The sequence below is a fragment of the Anomaloglossus baeobatrachus genome, chromosome 6, assembly GCF_048569485.1.
Source record: "Anomaloglossus baeobatrachus isolate aAnoBae1 chromosome 6, aAnoBae1.hap1, whole genome shotgun sequence".
NCBI lineage: Eukaryota > Metazoa > Chordata > Amphibia > Anura > Aromobatidae > Anomaloglossus > Anomaloglossus baeobatrachus.
In genome coordinates, this window is record NC_134358.1 from 166213094 (window position 1) to 166233744 (window position 20651).

The 20651-nt window shown below is 50.8% G+C and overlaps 1 protein-coding gene across 3 annotated transcripts in view; it reads left to right on the plus strand.

Annotated features, from left to right (window-relative positions):
- Positions 1–20651, plus strand: part of ROCK1 (Rho associated coiled-coil containing protein kinase 1) — a 287747-nt gene that overhangs the window by 173528 nt on the left and 93568 nt on the right. For all 3 annotated transcript variants that reach the window (XR_012724294.1, XM_075314471.1, XM_075314473.1), the window contains exons 17-20: positions 2102–2208; positions 2420–2570; positions 4851–5011; positions 19725–19909. Coding sequence is in view for 2 of the 3 variants with exons in the window: in XM_075314471.1 (XP_075170586.1) it covers positions 2102–2208; positions 2420–2570; positions 4851–5011; positions 19725–19909 (604 nt within the window). In the remaining variant the exon portion in view is untranslated. The remainder of the gene's footprint in view (positions 1–2101; positions 2209–2419; positions 2571–4850; positions 5012–19724; positions 19910–20651) is intronic.

Below are 20651 nucleotides of genomic sequence, written 5' to 3' on the forward strand. Positions count from 1 at the left end.
TTCCGCAGGTCCGCACGTTCCTGCAGGGAGTTTGCCACATAGTCCCACCTTACAAGCGTCCGCTGGAACCCTGGGATCTTAACAGGGTGCTAACGGCTCTTCAGAAACCACCTTTCGAGCCGCTGCGGGATGTCTCTTTATCACGTCTTTCGCAGAAGGTGGCATTTCTAGTGGCAGTTACATCGCTCCGTAGAGTGTCGGAGCTGGCAGCGCTGTCATGCAAAGCCCCCTTCCTGGTTTTTCACCAGGATAAGTTGGTTCTGCGTCCGGTCCCGGAATTTCTCCCTAAGGTGGTATCCCCTTTTCATCTCAATCAGGATATCTCCTTACCTTCATTTTGCTCTCATCCAGTTCACCAATGTGAAAAGGATTTGCACTCGTTAGATCTGGTGAGAGCTCTCTGGCTCTACGTGTCTCGCACGGCGCCCCTGCGCCGTTCAGATGCGCTCTTTGTCCTTGTCGCTGGCCAGAGTAAGGGTTCGCAGGCTTCCAAGTCAACCTTAGCTCGGTGGATCAAGGAACCGATTCTTGAAGCCTACCGTTCTTCTGGGCTTCCGCTTCCTTTGAGGCTGAAAGCCCATTCTACCAGAGCCGTGGGTGCGTCCTGGGCATTGCGGCACCGGGCTACGGCTCAGCAGGTGTGTCAGGCAGCTACCTGGTCTAGTCTGCACACTTTCACGAAACACTATCAGGTGCATATCTATGCTTCGGCAGACGCCAGTCTAGGTAGGCGAGTCCTTCAGGCGGCGGTTGCCCACCTGTAAGAGGGGGTCGTTTTCGGCTCTTTTTATTGAGGTATTCTTTTACCCACCCAGGGACTGCTTTTGGACGTCCCAATTGTCTGGGTCTCCCAATGGAGCGACAAAGAAGAAGGGAATTTTGTTTACTTACCGTAAATTCCTTTTCTTCTAGCTCCTATTGGGAGACCCAGCACCCGCCCCTGTTCCCTTCGGGCTGTTTGTTCTTTTGTGTACTCATGTTGTTCATGTTGAATTGTTCTTTTGGTTCATGGTTCAGTTCTCCGAACATCCTTCGGATTGAATTTACCTTAGACCAATTTATAAGTTTCCTCCTTCCTGCTTTTGCACCAAAACTGAGGAGCCCGTGATGCACGGGAGGGTGTATAGGCAGAGGGGAGGGGTTACACTTTTTAAAGTGTAATACTTTGTGTGGCCTCCGGAGGCAGAAGCTATACACCCAATTGGCTGGGTCTCCCAATAGGAGCTAGAAGAAAAGGAATTTACGGTAAGTAAACAAAATTCCCTTCTTTTGTGCCAATGTCCATGCCAGATCAGCTTTGGCCTCTGCCGTTATGGAGTTGGCAGAGTCATGGTGATTAAGCACTATGCGCCACTGCTAGACCCCCCTCTGTTACTTTGTGACTTTTTTTGTGATTTTTAATTACATCCCTCAGTTGATGGTGGAATATTTAGGAGGGAAGAAATAATATTGAATTGTTTCTTGAATCCACTGAGCTTCTTAGTGTCCCAGTTTATCAGTAATAGGAGTAATGGCAGGCTGCAGGGCGAGGGGCTGGATTTTATACACCTGTGGATGGAAATGAGACTGAATACAATCATTTTACTGGAAGGGCTCCAACACTTTTGTCTATATAGCGTATGTCTGAATAACATGGTTGCATGTGATGGGTAACATAATTCTGTAATTGCATACAGTAACGATTGTATTATTGGTTTTATCCTTTGTTTCAAAAATGGCTAAATAGACGAAAGGAAAGAAAACACATTCCCTGCCCAATTCATGGCACTGGTAAATATATGCGCAGACACTAGTAATTGCAGTCTGGAGGATAGCTCGTGGTGCTGGTATCAAACAGAGCATTGTTCTGTGCTCGTGCTCCTTATTTTCGGGATGAGCATGTTGCTGAGATGTCCCCTGCTCACACATGATGTCTAAAGGAGCTTTCATTTCATTGATACCAATAAGTTCTCTTCCCTTTATAGGTATGGGTCTTTTATTGTTCCTTACATGCACTTTGCACCAGTTTCATTAGGTTCTCGGGTGTGATCCTGTTACAGGTTTGTTGTGCGGACAATTCTGCTACTGAGGAGTGTGACATCTTTTTATTGTCTTCATACAGCGAGAATGACATCAATGCAAGAAGAGCTGAAGCATCTCAAGCACAATCTTGAAAGGGCAGAAATGGACAGGAAAGAGGCACTGGATCTCCTGAACAAGTCAGAAAAAGTTAGTGCTGGCGAAACGTTCCTGCTTACAGGACATTCAGCGCCTGATCTAATGATTGCCATTAATGAAATGTAGAATTACTGACTATGTATATACTTGTTGGTAATGTGGATGAAAATGTAAAACTAATGGGCGAGAAGTGCAGCTAAAAGTCGCGGTTTAAGCGCTGATTTGTATTGCGTTAATGGTCAATGTGTTTTCTTTCTAACAGGAAAAGAACAATGTAGAAATAGAGCTGAACTATCAGCTGAAATCTTTGCAGCAGGGGTTGGACCAGGAGATGAATGAGCATAAAGTGACAAAGGCGAGGCTGAGTGACAAACACCAGTCCTTTGAAGAAGAGAAGTCAGTGGCTATGTGTGGTGAGTCTGGTCTGCCTTCGTTGTATCTATACTTTAAAGAGGGTTTTCTTTTCTTCAAACCCTGGCCCCCAGCTGTAGGTTTTTGGTTTTTTGTTTTTAATGCTTTTCTCCGCCTCCTCGGTTGTTAGCTGCACTGATATCCTGTTAATAGCGCTGCAGCCAATCAATGATCTCAGCTATTTCCTACTGTGCTGTTGACATGATGTAGGCGCTGCAGACAATAAAATACACCAGGAGCAGCGGTGGACATTTGACACTGAATCGGGGGACTGAAACTGAAAAAACCCTTTATAGCAAATCTATCACCAGGTATTATAGTCAATCTGAGAGCAGTCTAATGTAGGTGCAGAGATCCTGATTGCAGAGATTTGTCACTTACTGGCTCCTTGCTGTAGTTTTTATCTAATGAATGTTTTATCAGCAGGAGATTATCACTAGAGGACTAACAAATTTGCTGCCCTGTAGTTCTCCATATTCATCAACTTTGTATAACCCAGCTCACGCCTGATTAGCAGCTGTCTATCTATGCTCAGTGTACACATAAGGCCTAAAGCTGGTGTCACACTAAGCGACAGCGACAACGACGTCGCTGTTACGTCACCATTTTCGGTGACGTAACAGCGACCTTGTAAGTCGCTGTTATGATCGCTGCTTAGCTGTCAAACACAGCAGAAGCAGCGATCATAACGTCGCTGTGCTACATGTGCAGGGAGCCGCGCTTAGCGCTGGCTCCTTGCTCTCCTAAGTACAGTACACATCGGGTTAATTAACCCGATGTGTGCTGCAGCTACATGTCACAGTGCAGAGAGCAAGGAGCCGCGCGCACTGCTTAGCGCTGGCTCCTTGCTCTCCTTGCTACAGTATACATCGGGTTAATTACCCGATGTGTACTGCAGCCACATGTCACAGTGCAGGAGCCGGCACTGGCAGCAAGAGCGGAGGCTGGTAACCAGCGTAAACATCGGGTAACCAGGGAAAGGTCTTCCCTTGGTTACCCGATGTTTACGCTGGTTACAGCTTACCGCAGCTGCCAGTGCCGGCTCCTGATCGCTTCATTTCGTCGCTCTCTCGCTGTCACACACAGCGATGTGTGTGTCACAGCGGGAGAGTGACGACCAAAAAATGAAGCTGGACATTCAGCAACGACCGGCGACCTCACAGCAGGGGCCAGGTCGTTGCTGGATGTCACAGACAGCGACTGGACGTCGCTGCAACGTCACAGAAAATGGTGACGTAGCAGCGACGTCGTTGTCGTCGTCGTTATGTGTGACACCAGCTTTAGCCACACGGCGAGAAAATCGGTGCGAGTGGAGTGCGATAAAACATTGCATTCCACTTGGACCAATATTAGCCTGTGTGACAACGCACATGAGCGATTATTTCTCAGCCCTAATCGGACCGAGAAAACAATCGCAGCATGCTGTGACTGTAATGCGAGACTCTTTTCTCTCGCACCCATTCAAGTGAATGGGGCGAGAGAAAAATCGCACTGCACTCGCGGTACACCGGTGCACTGCACGTGCAGAGCGAGAATCACAATAGCTGGCAACGGAGGAGGGAGGGAGATAAATCCCTCCCCTCCTCCTCAGCACTGGCCCGCCCCCCGCATCTGTGGTCCGCTCGCACAGTCTGACCACAGTCGCAGGGATACTAGCATGACACTTGGCTCCTGCTGTGCTGCCAGCGCGAGCTGAGTGTCATGCGAGTATCGCACTAGTACCCCTTGTGGCCCTGGCCTAAATCTGCTAATTAGTGGTGTGTGCGAAATTATAAAGCGCTCAGTATTCAGAGAGCTGCTAAATCTGGAGCAGAAAAAGAAGTGAGTTTATCAAAACTGCAGCAAGTAGCCCAGTAAATTACAGATCACTGGAATCTGTGTCTCTGCACCTGCAGGATGATGCCCTCAGATGGAGTAGTAAAACCTGGTAAGGGATTACCTTTGAAGCAGATCTCTTAGGTATACTATGCTTGCATGCGGTAAAAAGGGATGTCCACTATAGGCAAGATCTAATCCAGGGGTCCCCACCAACCTCTGATCACAAGAAATGATCAGTCATTCCGCCTTTCTGCGCTCGAATAAAGCGGCGTGTCCCTTAGACATGAATGGCGCAGTAGTGCTCATCACAGCCATGCTGCGCCTGTCAATATTAAATGCAATTTAATAGTTGCAATGTATCAGTTTATTGAGAAATGGTGCTTATTATACACATCATGTAATGACACGCGACCTCTTCTAATCGCTGTCCTGACCTTCAAATATAATGTTATGTTTGGTTTTAGAAATGGAATTGAAAGTGAAAGCAGAAAGAGCAGCGAAGGAGAAAGCGGAGAGCCGGAGGATGGAGCTAGAGAAGCAGTGCTCCATGCTGGATTTTGACCTAAAGCAGTCACGTCAGAAATTAGAGCACCTTGTCCAGCAGAAGGAAAGACTGGAAGAGGAGGTAAGGATGGAAGGGTATGGACGGCAGCCCTGCTTCTGCTGCGAAATGACAAAGTAATAGGGTGCCTGGCTTTAATCTGAAATTAAAGGGGATTTGTCAAACAGATTTTGCTATGTAATCTGAGAGCAGTATGATGTAGGGGCAGAGAACCTATTTCCAGTGATGTATCACTTACTTGGCTGTGTGTCTCAATAAAATCAGCGTTTATAAACCAGAAGTTATTACTTCAGGACTGGATGTCTTGTGCCTCCTAGTCGCCTGCTCTGTGTGAACCTGCCCCTACTGCTGATTAACCCCTTCACGACCATGGACGGAAAGATCCGTCCTTGTGCCCTGGGCCTTAACGACCAAGGACGGATCTTTCCGTCATGGCGGAATCGCGGCACCGGAGCCTCCGGTGACTGCGATCGGTTAACATAAACCGCAGATTCGGGGAGGAGGGGACCTGTACCTGACCTCAGGAGGGGTGGTGCCTCCTCCCCGGACCTACGGAGGCTGTGATTGGCTGAGGAACGCCGCTCAACCAATCACAGCCACTGTAATGTTCCAGCCATTTAAAATGACTGAAACATTGAAATCCAGCCCTGGCCAGTGCAGCTGTAGCACTGGCCATTGGCTGGAGCTGGGTGACCTCACTGGATCACCCTCCCCCAGCTCCACTGCTGTGATTGGAGAGATCGGCCTTGTGACCGATTTCTCCAATCACAGTGGACCTGTTGCCGGTGACGGCCCCCATCAGCTTCCCTTGTCCCTGCAGCACGCTGAGCACAGTGAGTGTACACAGTGTAATGGCAGGGCGACAAGCTCCGGTCCCATGCTGTTATGAGACCGGAGCATGGGACCCGGAAGTTGCCGCGCTGCCATTGCACTCACTGTACGAAAAGCGTCCCGATCCGCCGCCGCTGCCCTCCGCGATTTGCCACCTGTCTCCCCGATCTCCTGCCCGCACCCTCACCCCCACACCTCCCGATCCGCTGCCGCCGCCGCCCTCCATCTGCCACAGTGCTACTGTTCCCCCAATCTGCTGCCCGGCCCCTCACCTCCGTGCAGCAGATCGGAGGGAGCGGTGGCACTGACAGATGGAGGAGGACAGGGATCGTGCACCCTGTCCTCCTCCATCTGTCATAGTGCCACCGCTCCCTCCGATCTGCTGCCCGGCCCCTCCCCCTCGTGATCGGTGCTCGCCCCCTCCCCTCCGTGATGTGCTGCTCGCCCCCTCCCCTCCCCTCCCCTCCCCTCCGTGATGTGCTGCTCGCCCCCTCCCCTCCCCTCCGTGATGTGCTGCTCGCCCCCTCCCCTCCCCTCCGTGATGTGCTGCTCGCCCCCTTCCCTCCCCTCCCCTCCGTGATGTGCTGCTCGCCCCCTCCCCTCCCCTCCGTGATGTGCTGCTCGCCCCCTCCCCTCCCCTCCGTGATGTGCTGCTCGCCCCCTCCCCTCCCCTCCGTGATGTGCTGCTCGCCCCCTCCCCTCCGTGATGTGCTGCTCGCCCCCTCCCCTCCGTGATGTGCTGCTCGCCCCCTCCCCTCCGTGATGTGCTGCTCGCCCCCTCCCCTCCGTGATGTGCTGCTCGCCCCCTCCCCTCCGTGATGTGCTGCTCGCCCCCTCCCCTCCGTGATGTGCTGCTCGCCCCCTCCCCTCCGTGATGTGCTGCTCGCCCCCTCCCCTCCGTGATGTGCTGCTCGCCCCCTCCCCTCCGTGATGTGCTGCTCGCCCCCTCCCCTCCGTGATGTGCTGCTCGCCCCCTCCCCTCCGTGATGTGCTGCTCGCCCCCTCCCCTCCGTGATGTGCTGCTCGCCCCCTCCCCTCCGTGATGTGCTGCACGCTCCCCCCCACCTCTCACCCCCGTGGTCAGCTACCCGCCCCCTCCCCTGTCACCGCCGTGATGTGCGCCCCCTCCCCTGTCACCGCCATGATGTGCGCCCCCTCCCCTGTCACCGCCGTGATGTGCGCCCCCTCCCCTGTCACCGCCGTGATGTGCGCTCCCTCCGCTGTCACCGCCGTGATGTGTGCTCTCCCTTGTCACCGCCGTGATCTGTGCTCCCTCCCCTGTCACCCCCGTGATCTACTGTCCACTCTCCCTCCACCTCTCTCCCCCGTGATCTGCGCTCTGCTCACCTCTCTCCCCCGTGATCTGCGCTCTCACCTCTCACCCCCGTGATGTGCGCTCCCTCCCCTGTCACCGCCGTGATGTGCGCGCACCCTCCCCTGTCACCGCCGTGATGTGCGCTCCCTCCCCTGTCACCGCCGTGATGTGCGCTCCCTCCCCTGTCACCCCCGTGATCTGTGCTCCCTCCCGTCACCCCCGTGATCTGTGCTCCCTCCCCTGTCACCGCCGTGATGTGCGCTCTCTCCCCTGTCACCGCCGTGATCTGTGCTCCCTCCCCTGTCACCCCCGTGATCTGTGCTCCCTCCCCTGTCACCCCCGTGATCTGTGCTCCCTCCCCTGTCACCCCCGTGATCTGTGCTCCCTCCCCTGTCACCCCCGTGATCTGTGCTCCCTCCCCTGTCACCCCCGTGATCTACTGTCCACTCTCCCTCCACCTCTCTCCCCCATGATCTGCGCTCTGCTCACCTCTCTCCCCCGTGATCTGCGCTCTCTCACCTCTCACCCCCGTGATCTGTGCTCCCTCACCTGTCACCCCGTGATCTGCTGTCCGCTCTCCCTCACCTCTCACCCCCGTGATCTGTGCTCTGCTCACCTGTCTCCTCCGTGATCTGTGCTCTGCTCACCTGTCTCCTCCGTGATCTGTGCTCTGCTCACCTGTCTCCTCCGTGATCTGTGCTCTGCTCACCTGTCTCCTCCGTGATCTGTGCTCTGCTCACCTGTCTCCTCCGTGATCTGCGCTGCGCTCCCTCCCCCACCTCTCACCCTCCCCGATCTGCTGCCTCCTTCATCTCCTGTGATCCAGCTGCCTAGATCCATCCTGTAGGGTAACTATCCCCAATCTCACCTCCCACTCCCCTTCCCACCCATCAAGCCCCCCACCCGCCCCTCCCCCCATCCTCTGCCGCTCCTGCATCCACTGCGCCCTCTCCCATCCGCCCCCACCCTATCCCAGCCGCCGTCTCACAATCACAGATGCTCCCTTTATATGCCGCTGCCCCCCCATCTGCTGCCGCCCCATCTGCCGCCCCCCCATCTTCCGCTGTTTTTTTTTTCTATGCCATGGGGGTCTAGTTTCCAAAATGGGGTCACATGTGGGGGAGCTCCACTGTTTCGGCACCTCAGGGGGTCTCCAAACAGCATGGAATACGCTAATTATCCCAGACAGTTTTGCGTTTGAAACGTCAAATGACGCTCCTTGCCTTCCGAGCCCTGCTGTGCGCCCAAACATTTGAGTTCCACCACATATGAGGTATCTGCGTACTCAGGAGAAATTGCACAATACATTTTATGGTGCAATTTTTCCTGATACCCTTGTGAAAAAAAAAGCTACCTGGTTGAAGTAACAATTTTGTGGTAAAAAAGTTTTTTTTTACTTTCACGGCTCAACTCTATTCACTTTTGTGAAGCCCCCAGAGGCTCAAAGTGCTCAATAAACATCTAGATAAATTCCATGAGGGGTCTAGTTTCCAAAATGGGGTCACATGTGGGGGAGCTCCACTGTTTCGGCACCTCAGGGGCTCTCCAAACGCAACATGGTGCGGCTAACGATTCCAGCTAATTTTCTGTTCAAAAAAGTCAAATGGCGCTCCTTCCCTTCCGAGTCCTGCCGTGCGCCCAAACAGTGGTTTTTCGCCACATATGAGGTATCTGCGTGTTCAGTAGAAATTGCCCAACAAATTTTGGGGGTTCATTTAATCCTGCTACCCTTGTGAATATGCAATATTTGAGGCTAAATTAACATTTTTGTTGCAAAAAGTAAAATGTTCATTTTTTTCCTTCCACATTGCTTTAGTTACTGTGAAGCACCTGAAGGGTTAATAACTTTCTTGAATGTGGTTTTGAGTAGCCTGAGGGGTGCCGTTTTTGGAATGGTGTCACTTTTGGGTGTTCTGTGTCATGTAGACCTTTCAAAATTGCTTCAAATGTGATGTGGTCCCTAAAAAAAGTGGCTTTGTAAATTTTGTTGTACAAATGAGAAATTGCTCATAAACTTTGAACCCCTATAACTTCCTTAAATTTTTTTTTTTTTCCCCAAAATGGTTCTGATGTAAAATAGACATGTGGGAAATGTTATTTATTAATTATTTTGTGTCATATGTCTCATTGGTTTTAGAGCATAAAAATTCAAAGTTTGAAAATTACAAAATTTTCAAAATTTTCGCGAAATTTCCGTTTTTTTCACAAAGAAATGCAAAAAATATCGGCCTAAATTTACCACTATCATGAAGCCCAATATGTCACGAAAAAACAATCTCAGAATCACCGGGATCCGCTGAAGCGTTCCAGAGTTATAACCTCATAAAGTGACACTGGTCAGAATTGCAAAAAATGGCCTGGTCTTTAGGGTCAAAATAGGCTTGGGGCTGAAGGGGTTAAAGGGAATCTGTCAGCGGGATTTTGCTACCTCATCTGAGAGCAGTATGATATAGGCAAAGATACTCTGAATGTGATGATCTATCACTTAGATTAATGGGTGCAGCTGTAATGACACAATGTTCATGTTTAGCTTTAGTCATGTAGCAGAGTCCACAGAGCTGTCCCTGGGCACACCAGGCTCTCTATAGAGACTGCACATTGACACCTCACAGTCAGTCAGAGGAGGGGGCGTGCCGGACAATATGGCACAAGTAAGCTAGCCACAGCAATGATAAGGGTCCAGCTGCTACAATAAACACAAGATCGGACAGGGACAACAGAGGCATGCCTGAACGCTAAGTCTAAACCTTTACAGCATTCTGGCTTTAGCTTAAATAGCAAAAACCTGCTGACATATTCCCCTTTAACAATTTTCTGGCACTGTAAAGTGTATACAGAAAGCATCCAATCAGTGGTGTGGGCAGGGTTATATAGGGCTCAGTATTGTATATACTGCTAGATCTGCAGCATGGAAAACTGGGATTGCATCACAATGACAGCATACACACTAGCACGTGAGACTTTGTTGGAATTTGGGTCTCAGCCCCTTCATCATACTTATCTCAGACTATATAGCAAAATCCTGCTGACAGATTCCCTCTAATACATACAGATTAAATGACTTTAAAGACAACTACTTGTGTCGTTAAATGCTTCTAACCTGCAGTTTTGGTATTAATCTGTTGGTTAATAAGCGTTAGGTGCCCGGCTGTTGTACTGGAAGTATGGCACTTTATATAATATCAAAAAGCAAAAAAGAAAGAATATCATTACTTACAGCAAGATGGAATTGCAGCTGTATATTGCTCAGGCCAAAAAACTACTACTACTCCAGCAGGATACAGCTAAACCCCACTAGGTGGAGGCATCACGGGTGCAGGAGGAGCCAATCACACTCACTTCCAAATATGGAGGAGGTGATGGCTGGATGGTAAAACTGCACACTGGTGGCTTGCATAGAGCACTGTTCACACTAGCAGACGCACAGTCACAAACCCGCAGCCTATTATGTGACGCCCATACTATTAGATCAGGCGGGCTGCCAAGCCGTACCCCCACTGCACGCTACATAGGGACAGAAACTCTAATGGCAAGGCCGAACAAAAAGGGGCCTGGCTGTATCCTGTACAAAAAAATGAGGTTTTTTGTTAGCGTTATGGCCATAAGACGTAAGTCTACAACCCTCGTCACGGGAACCTCATGCTTGTAGGTCCCTACACTATATATAATATCAAAAAGCAAAAAAAAAGAAAGTATGGCACTTTGGAGAAAATGAAGTTTATTCCTCCCAGGAGCCACCTTCCAGTCATACAGGTTGGCCAGCGCAGCTACAGTCACCACTACCAGCACTGTGAGTGACCGCTGTAAGCATGCCCGGTAGTTTGGCTCTGCAGTGCATCAGTTTTAGTCTCTGTGACTGGTGCCCCTTAATCCCTTAATGACCCATGACATACTGGAAAGAACAACCACTTCCAGATTTTCATTATTTTAAACTTATCTTGCTGACTGAAAAACCATTTATATAGACCAAAAGTGAAAAACGAGTCTCAAAAGCAACCACGTATTTTTTTGCAAAAATTTATCAAAAACGTTTGGATTGGGTACATCATGGATCGTGTGAGGTTAATCCCCGCCCCTTGCCGTGGGCAGGTCGCAGCGATCCGCGCACATATCAGCTTTTTTTCAACAGCTGACATGTGTGCCTGCTAATCACGGGTGGAATCGTTTCCACCCGCAACCATTAACCCCTTACATCTCGCTGCCAAAATCTGGCACAGAGATGTATATGCGCGCCGCCATGACAGTGACTTACCCCACCCCCATCGGCAGTTACATGACATGATCACGTGACTTTCGGTGGTTGCCATGGTAGCACAGGGTCATGTGATGACGCCTGTAGTTAACATGAGTCACATCCTCTTAATGCCGGAATACAGCCGGCATTGAAATTAAAAAACCAAATCTGCAATTCTCAGCTCTGTAGCTGTGATCTGCAGATATGGCAGAGCGATCGGATTGCTGATCACTATAGCCCCTTAGGGGGACTAGTAAAATAAAAAAAAAAGTTAAAAAAGAGTTTTCTTTGTCGCTCCATTGTGAGACCCAGACAATTGGGTGTATAGCTTCTGCCTCCGGAGGCCACACAAAGTATTACACTTTAAAAAGTGTAATCCCTCCCCTCTGCCTATACACCCCCCCGTGCATCACGGGCGCCTCAGTTTTTATGCTTTGTGTTGAAGGAGGCACACATTCACTCATGCTCCCATTTTAGTCAGCAGCAGCTGCTGATTGTATCGGATGGAAGAAAAGAGGGCCCCTAACAGGGCTCCCAGCATGCTCCCTTCTCACCCCACTGAGTCGGCGGTGTTGTTAAGGTTGAGGTACCCATTGCGGGTACAAAGGCTGGAGCCACATGCCGTTTTCCTTCCCCATCCCTTAGGGGCTCTGGGAGAAGTGGGATCCTAACCGGTCATCCAGGCACTGGGACCGGGCTCCCTCCGCAGCCCCTGTGGGATTCTGACGGACAGGAGACTTGGTATCATCAGGGACAGGACCCTGCATCTACAGGTACTCTGTGTCCCCTTGGGGACGGTGCATGGAGCACTTTGGCCTCAGACGCTGCAGCAGCTGCGGTGTTGGTATGAGACCGGGACTACCGCGCCGACCGCGCCTGCTTGCCGGCCGCGGTTTTAAATTTAGCCCCCGGCTTTTGCGGCCTAGTGCCTTAAACTCCCGCCCCCGGGCCTGCCAGTCAGGGGTAAGGGCGGGACGGTCGGCGTGACGCCGACAGTGAGGGCTGGAGCACACTTAGGTGTCCTCCTCCCCCCTCACTAATCTCTCTGTGGCACCAGATTCCCGCACTTTTTTAGTTACGCCCACGGCTCCCTCCTCCCCTGTGAACGCTGACAGCCATGTTTTAAGCACATAAGAAAGCCGGCAGGAAACTAGCCAGGTCTTTCACCGGGAAGGAACAACACTAGCCAGATTCCTACTCCACACTGATGAGGGGCAAATACCCCGAAACGGTTGTCTGTGGATGGATACCATGTTTGGTATAGGTGGTCTCCTTGACTGGAGACTGCCCTTCCCGTGGTTGTTCCTTCCCGGTGAAAGACCTGGCTAGTTTCCTGCCAGCGTTGAGAAACACGTGATGGTGTCTCCGCGGCTTTCTTATTTGCATACTTCCCAGGGGGCAATGCTCTAGAATCACTGCGTTGAGAAACACGTGATGGTGTCTCCGCAGTGGATATGTTGATCTCCCTAAGGTCAACAATGCATGTTTTAAGCACATTCTGCCGGTGGAGGACTTCTGGCTGCAGCTCTGGGAGACCCGAGGCAGGGAATCTGGTGGCCACACACCGCTTGAGCGGTCGGTAAGCCACACCGGTCACCCGGTGCTGGTCCCCCTAGGGTGCCGAACTGTGTATATATATATATATATATTTATTATATTTGTATACATTTTCTCGGTTCGGCTGTACTGTTAGCTTGTGGCTATATACCCTCAGTGATCACTCTCCTGGGAGACAACAGCATGTCGTTCACAAGGAGCAAGGGTGCCAAGACACAGGGTTATTTTGCAACCTGTACCTCTTGTGCGGCTATGCTACCTGCAGGTTCCACCTACCCTCACTGTGAGCAATGCTCGGGCCCTGTTGCACTCGCTCAGCCGGAGCCTGGGGCACTGGTGGGACCCTCGGCCCAGGTAGAACCGCCGGCTTCCCCTGTCCAGGTGGCAGGGACAGAGTTTGCAGTTTTAGCTGAGAAACTCTCTGAGTCACTTTCACAATCCATGGCTCAGTCTATGGACAAATGGTCTGCTAAGATACTAGAGGCCTTGCAGTCCAGACCGGCCCCTACACAGGCCCCGGGCTCTGCGGGATCGCCCCCAGGCCCCTCTCGGTCTGCGACGAAGTGTGCTCCTGGGGTGGCCTCTAGTTATTACGTGGAGGACTCCGGCACGGACCGCAGTCCCAGACCGGCTAAGCGGGCTCGCTTAGAATCTTCCCCGACTTCATCACGCTGTTCGGGGTCTCAGCTTGAGGACTCTCTGGAGGATGAGGCGGAGGTCGCAGCCCAGGACTCTGACCCTGACGTTGCTCTCAATCTTGATACACCTGAAGGGGACGCCATAGTAAATGACCTTATAGCGTCCATCAACCAGGTGCTAGATCTTTCTCCCCCAACTCCACCTATAGAGGAGTCGGCTTCGCAGCAGGAGAAACACCAGTTTAGGTTTCCCAAACGTACACGGAGTGCGTTTTTCGATCACTCTAACTTCAGAGATGCTGTCCAGAAGCACAGAGCATTTCCGGACAAGCGCTTTACTAAACGCCTTAATGACACACGTTATCCCTTCCCCTCTGACGTAGTTAAGGGTTGGGCTCAATGTCCCAAGGTGGATCCTCCAGTCTCTAGACTGGCGGCTAGATCCGTAGTAGCAGTGGCTGACGGTTCATCGCTCAAGGATGCCACGGACAGGCAGATAGAGCTCCTAATGAAATCCATCTATGAAGCCATAGGCGCGTCCTTTGCCCCAGCCTTTGCAGCAGTGTGGGCACTCCAAGCTATCTCAGCTTGTCTGTCTGAGATTAATGCGGTCACCCGTACCTCTGCTCCGCAAGTAGCGTCTTTGACTTCTCAGGCGTCGGTATTTTCATCCTACGCCATGAATGCTGTCCTGGACTCGGCTAGCCGTACAGCGGTAGCATCCGCCAATTCGGTGGCAGTCCGCAGGGCCATGTGGCTACGCGAATGGAAGGCAGACTCTGCTTCCAAGAAGTTCTTGACCGGTTTGCCTTTTTCTGGCGACCGATTGTTTGGCGAGCAATTGGATGAAATTATTAAGCAATCCAAGGGAAAGGACTCGTCCTTACCCCAGCCCAAACCAAAGAGACCTCAGCAACGAAAAATTCAAGCGAGGTTTCGGTCCTTTCGGCCCTCAGCCAGATCCCAATCCTCCTCGTCCAACAGGCCACAGAAGAACCAGAGGAACTCTTCTGCATGGCGGTCTAAGTCACGTCCTCCAAAGACCGCCGGAGGCACCGTCTCCAAGGCGGCCTCCTCATGACTTTCGGCCTCCCCAAACCGCATCCTCGGTCGGTGGCAGGCTCTCCCGCTTTTGCGACGCCTGGTGGCCACATGTCCAAGACCGATGGGTGAGAGACGTTCTGTCTCACGGTTACAGGATAGAGTTCAGCTCTCGTCCTCCGACTCGTTTTTTCAGAACATCTCCGCCCCCCGAGCGAACCGTTGCACTTTTTCAGGCGGTGGACACTCTGAAGACAGAAGGAGTTGTGATCCCCGTTCCCCTTCAAGAACGTGGTCGCGGTTTTTACTCCAACCTGTTCGTGGTGCCAAAAAAGGACGGTTCATTCCGTCCCGTTTTGGACCTCAAATTGCTCAACAGACATGTGAGAACCAGGCGGTTTCGCATGGAATCCCTCCGCTCTGTCATCGCTTCGATGTCCCAAGGAGACTTCCTAGCATCAATCGACATCAGGGATGCCTATCTCCATGTGCCGATCGCACCAGAGCATCAACGCTTCCTGCGTTTCGCCATGGGGGACGAACACCTTCAGTTTGTGGCACTGCCTTTCGGCCTGGCGACAGCCCCACGGGTCTTCACCAAGGTCATGGCAGCCGTTGTGGCAGTCCTACACTCTCAGGGCCACTCGGTGATCCCGTACTTAGACGATCTCCTAGTCAAGGCACCCTCCAGGGTGGCATGTCAACACAGTCTGACCGTTGCTCTGGAGACTCTCCAGAGGTTCGGGTGGATCATCAATTTCCCAAAGTCAAAATTGACTCCGACCCAATCACTGACTTACCTCGGGATGGAGTTTCATACTCTCTCAGCGATAGTCAAGCTACCGCTGGACAAACAGCGTTCGCTGCAAACAGGGGTGCAATCTCTCCTTCGGGCCCAGTCACACCCCTTGAGGCGCCTCATGCACTTCTTGGGGAAGATGGTGGCAGCAATGGAGGCAGTTCCCTTTGCGCAGTTTCATCTGCGTCCACTCCAATGGGACATTCTCCGCAAATGGCACAGGAGGTCGACGTCCCTAGACAGGAACGTCTCTTTTTCTCTGGCAGCCAAGACCTCTCTTCAGTGGTGGCTTCTTCCCACTTCTCTGTCGAAGGGAAAATCTTTCCTGCCCCCATCCTGGGCTGTGGTCACGACGGACGCGAGTCTGTCAGGGTGGGGAGCGGTTTTTCTCCACCACAAGGCTCAGGGAACCTGGACTCCGACAGAGTCCTCCCTTCAGATCAATGTTCTGGAGATAAGGGTAGTGTATCTAGCCCTAAAGGCGTTCCATCGGTGGCTGGAGGGCAGGCAGATCCGCATACAGTCGGACAACGCCACGGCGGTCGCGTACATCAACCACCAGGGCGGCACTCGCAGTCGTCAAGCCTTCCAAGAAGTTCGGCGAATTCTGCTGTGGGCGGAGGCCACAGCCTCCACCATCTCCGCGGTTCACATCCCGGGCGTAGAAAACTGGGAAGCAGACTTTCTCAGTCGCCAGGGCATGGACGCAGGGGAATGGTCTCTTCACCCAGACGTGTTTCAAGAGATCTGTTGCCGCTGGGGAACGCTGGACGTCGATCTCATGGCGTCTCGGCACAACAACAAAGTCCCGGCATTCATGGCACGGTCTCAGGATCACAGAGCTCTGGCGGCGGACGCCTTAGTTCAGGATTGGTCGCAGTTTCGACTGCCTTATGTATTTCCTCCTCTGGCAATGCTGCCCAGAGTGTTGCGCAAGATCAGGTCCGACTGCCGCCGCGCCATCCTCGTCGCTCCAGACTGGCCGAGGAGGTCGTGGTACCCGGACCTGTGGCACCTCACGGTGGGTCAACCGTGGGCGCTCCCAGACCGACCAGACTTGCTGTCTCAAGGGCCATTTTTCCATCTGAATTCTGCGGCCCTCAACCTGACTGTGTGGCCATTGAGTCTTGGCTCCTAGCGTCCTCAGGGTTATCTCAAGATGTCATTTCCACTATGAGACAGGCCAGGAAACCAACGTCCGCCAAGATCTATCACAGGGCTTGGAGGATCTTCTTATCCTGGTGCTCTGATAAGGGGTTTACCATCTGGCCGTTTGCCTTACCCACTTTTCTTTCCTTCCTTCAATCCGGAATGGACAAGGGTTTGTCTCTCGGCTCTCTCAAGGGACAGGTATCGGCGCTTTCCGTTTTTTTCAAAAGCGTCTAGCCAGGCTTCCGCAGGTCCGCACGTTCCTGCAGGGAGTTTGCCACATAGTTCCACCTTACAAGCGGCCGCTGGAACCCTGGGATCTCAACAGGGTTCTACGGGCTCTTCAGAAACCACCTTTTGAGCCGCTGCGGGATGTCTCTCTATCACGTCTTTCGCAGAAGGTGGCATTTCTAGTGGCAGTTACATCACTCCGAAGAGTGTCAGAGCTTGCAGCGCTGTCATGCAAAGCCCCCTTCCTGGTATTTCACCAGGATAAGGTGGTTCTACGTCCGGTCCCGGACTTTCTCCCTAAGGTGGTGTCCCCTTTTCATCTCAATCAGGATATCTCCTTACCGTCATTTTGCCCTCATCCAATTCACCAATGTGAAAAGGATTTGCATTTGTTAGATCTAGTGAGAGCACTCCGGATCTACGTGTCTCGCACGGCGCCACTGCGCCGTTCTGATGCGCTCTTTGTCCTTGTCGCTGGCCAGCGTAAGGGGTTGCAGGCTTCCAAGTCAACCTTGGCTCGGTGGATCAAGGAACCGATTTTTGAAGCCAACCGTTCTTCTGGGCTTCCGATTCCTTCAGGGCTGGAAGCCCATTATACCAGAGCCGTAGGGGCGTCTTGGGCATTGAGGCACCGGGCTACGGCTCAGCAGGTGTGTCAGGCGGCTACCTGGTCTAGTCTGCACACTTTCACGAAACACTATCAGGTGTATACCTATGCTTCGGCGGATGCCAGTCTAGGTAGGCGAGTCCTTCAGGCGGCGGTTGCCCACCTGTAAGAGGGGGCCGTTGTCGGCTCTTTATCGGGGTATTCTTTTACCCACCCAGGGACTGCTTTTGGACGTCCCAATTGTCTGGGTCTCCCAATGGAGCGACAAAGAAGAAGGGAATTTTGTTTACTTACCGTAAATTCCTTTTCTTCTAGCTCCTATTGGGAGACCCAGCACCTGCCCCTGTTCCCTTCGGGCTGTTTGTTCTTTTGTGTACACATGTTGTTCATGTTGAATTGTTCTTTTGGTTCATGGTTTTCAGTTCTCCGAACATCCTTCGGATTGAATTTACCTTAGACCAATTTATAAGTTTCCTCCTTCCTGCTTTTGCACCAAAACTGAGGAGCCCGTGATGCACGGGGGGGTGTATAGGCAGAGGGGAGGGGTTCCACTTTTTAAAGTGTAATACTTTGTGTGGCCTCCGGAGGCAGAAGCTATACACCCAATTGTCTGGGTCTCCCAATAGGAGCTAGAAGAAAAGGAATTTACGGTAAGTAAACAAAATTCCCTTCTTAAAAAATAAAAAAACTTAAAAGTTCAAATCACCCCCCTTTCGCCCCATTGAAAATTAAAGGGTTAAAAAAAATAAAAAAATATACACATTTGGTATCGCCGCGTTCAGAAATGCCCGATCTATCAATATATAAAATCAATTAATCTGATCAGTAAACGGCGTAGCGGCAAAAAAATTCCAAACGCCAAAATTACGTTTTTTTTGGTCGCTGCAAATTTTTCGCAAAATGCAATAGGCGATCAAAACGTAGCATCTGCGCAAAAATGGTACCATTAAAAACAATAGCTCCAGACGCAAAAAATAAGCAGTCACTGAGCCATAGATCCCGAAAAATGCGATTGCTATGGGTTTTGGAAAATGGCGCAAAACGTGCGCCACTTTTTTTTTTTTTTGGACAAGCTTGTGAATTTTTTTTAACCCCTTAAATACAAGTAAACCTATTTGTTTGGTGTCTACAAACTCGCACTGACCTCGGGCATCACACCCACACACCAGTTTTACCACATTGTGAACACCGTGAATAAAATATCCCAAAAACTATTGCGCGATCACACTTTTTTTGCAATTTTTCCGCACTTGGAATTTTTTTGCCGTTTTCCAGTATACTATATGGTAACACTTATGGTTTCATTTAAAAGTACAACTTGTCCCGCAAAAAAACAAGCCTTCATATGGCAAGATTGACAGAATAATAAAAAAGTTAGGGCTCTCGGAAGAAAGAGGAAAAAAACAAAACGGAAAAACACAATGCCCGGGGGCTGAAGGGGTTAAATCTAAAAGGGAGGGAAGCGGACTCTAATTTTTCAGCCTGTTATGCAGATGGGGTTTAGCCTTCCCACCATGGCCAGTGTGCTGCAGTTATCTGCACAGAGCACATATACCTCGGCTACACTATTTGGTATGCAAGCCATAATTGCAAATTCAATGAGTTTGGCCGATCTGCGCCAATAGTATAGACTAAAGGCTCCTTTACACACTAAGACTTTCTAGCGATCCCACCAGCGATCTCGACCTGGCCGGGATCACTGGAAAGTCTCTGGTGAGCTTTCAAACAGGCAGACCTGGCCAACGACGCAGCAGCGATACGGACCTGCAGAACGACTTCGCTGCTAAGGGAACGCTAGCACGCCTATGGGCTGGGTCGCTAACAATGTTGTTGTAACGGTGTCAAACACACCAATACATGCTGCGCAGCGGGAAACAAAGGACCAAAGAATGGTCTTGAACGACTTGTAGCGATCAGCGACCTCACAGCGGGGGCCAGGTCGCTGATGCGTGTCACACACTGCAATGTCGCTGGGGAGGTCGCTATTACGTCACAAAACCGGTGACATTACAGCGATATCACTAGCAATGTTGCAATGTGTAAAGGGGCCTTAACACGATTCAGTCCGCCATTAACATAGCATGACGTTATGTCAGCCGCTGCTACATCTCTGTAAAGAACAAGGAAACATTACACATAATGAACATCGTATAGACATTATTTATTGATTGAGAAGTACTTGTTTTCATTTTGTTGTTCAGTCTTTGTTTAGAAGGACAGTTCATGTTATATTACCATTGACAGTATTGTTTCTGTTGCTCTTTCACTCACTCAAATTGTTTATTGTTTGTGAATTATTTATGCTGATGAAGCAAAACTATAACAGGAGACAATACTTTATCACAAAAGCCAACTCCGTGTTTGTGGTCTGTAGGTGAAACACCTGACACTGCAGCTGGAGCAAGAGGCGAAGAAGAGAATAACGGCGCAGAACGAGCTGAAGGTGCACGCCTTTGAGGCGGATAATCTAAAGGGATCGGAGAAACAGTTAAAGCAGGAAATAAATACGTTACTGGAGGCAAAAAGGCTGCTGGAGTTTGAGCTGGTGCAATTAACCAAGTACGTACATCGTGCCACTGTATATTAATGTCTTCTACCCAGCAGGACGGCTTATTCTGTCAGCAGATTGCACAATACACTCTGCATACATTACTAAATAGATCTCCTGGAGCTGATAACGATGCTGTAATTACTGGGAAAGTCTGTCCGAGAATGGCTGTGTAATCCTTTATCTTTTGACTACATCTCCACCCACCTAGCCTGATTGACAGCCCCTCAGTGTCCCTCCTCCTGCTGCGATCTCACACTGCTCTGCACAAGCTGCAGCTATCGCTCTTGGTGGGAGGAGAGTGAATAATACATTTGGACTAGCGCTATTTCATTTACCTTGGCTCATCAGAATTTTGGGATTTTACAGCCATTCTGACTTTGATGTTGATAGTAAGTACACCAGCCTCATTAGGAAAAGAGGGAGATTCCAGCTCACCACATGGAGATATGAGGTAGACGGTGCAAGGAGGTAGGCAATTCCAATTCAGCATAAACGATAAAATCCAGCATCCATGTCAGTATAAAATAAAACTTTGTCTTTATTGACAAAGTTTTATTTTATACTTACATGGATGCTGGATTTTATCGTTTATACCAGCCTCATTAGGGCTGAGATCTCGCACTGCTCTGTACAAGCTGCATCTGTCACACTTGGTGGGAGGAGAATGAATAATACTTGGACCATAGCGATTTCATTTGCCTTGGCTCATTATAATTTGGGGTTTTGCAGTCATTATGACTTGGATATTCA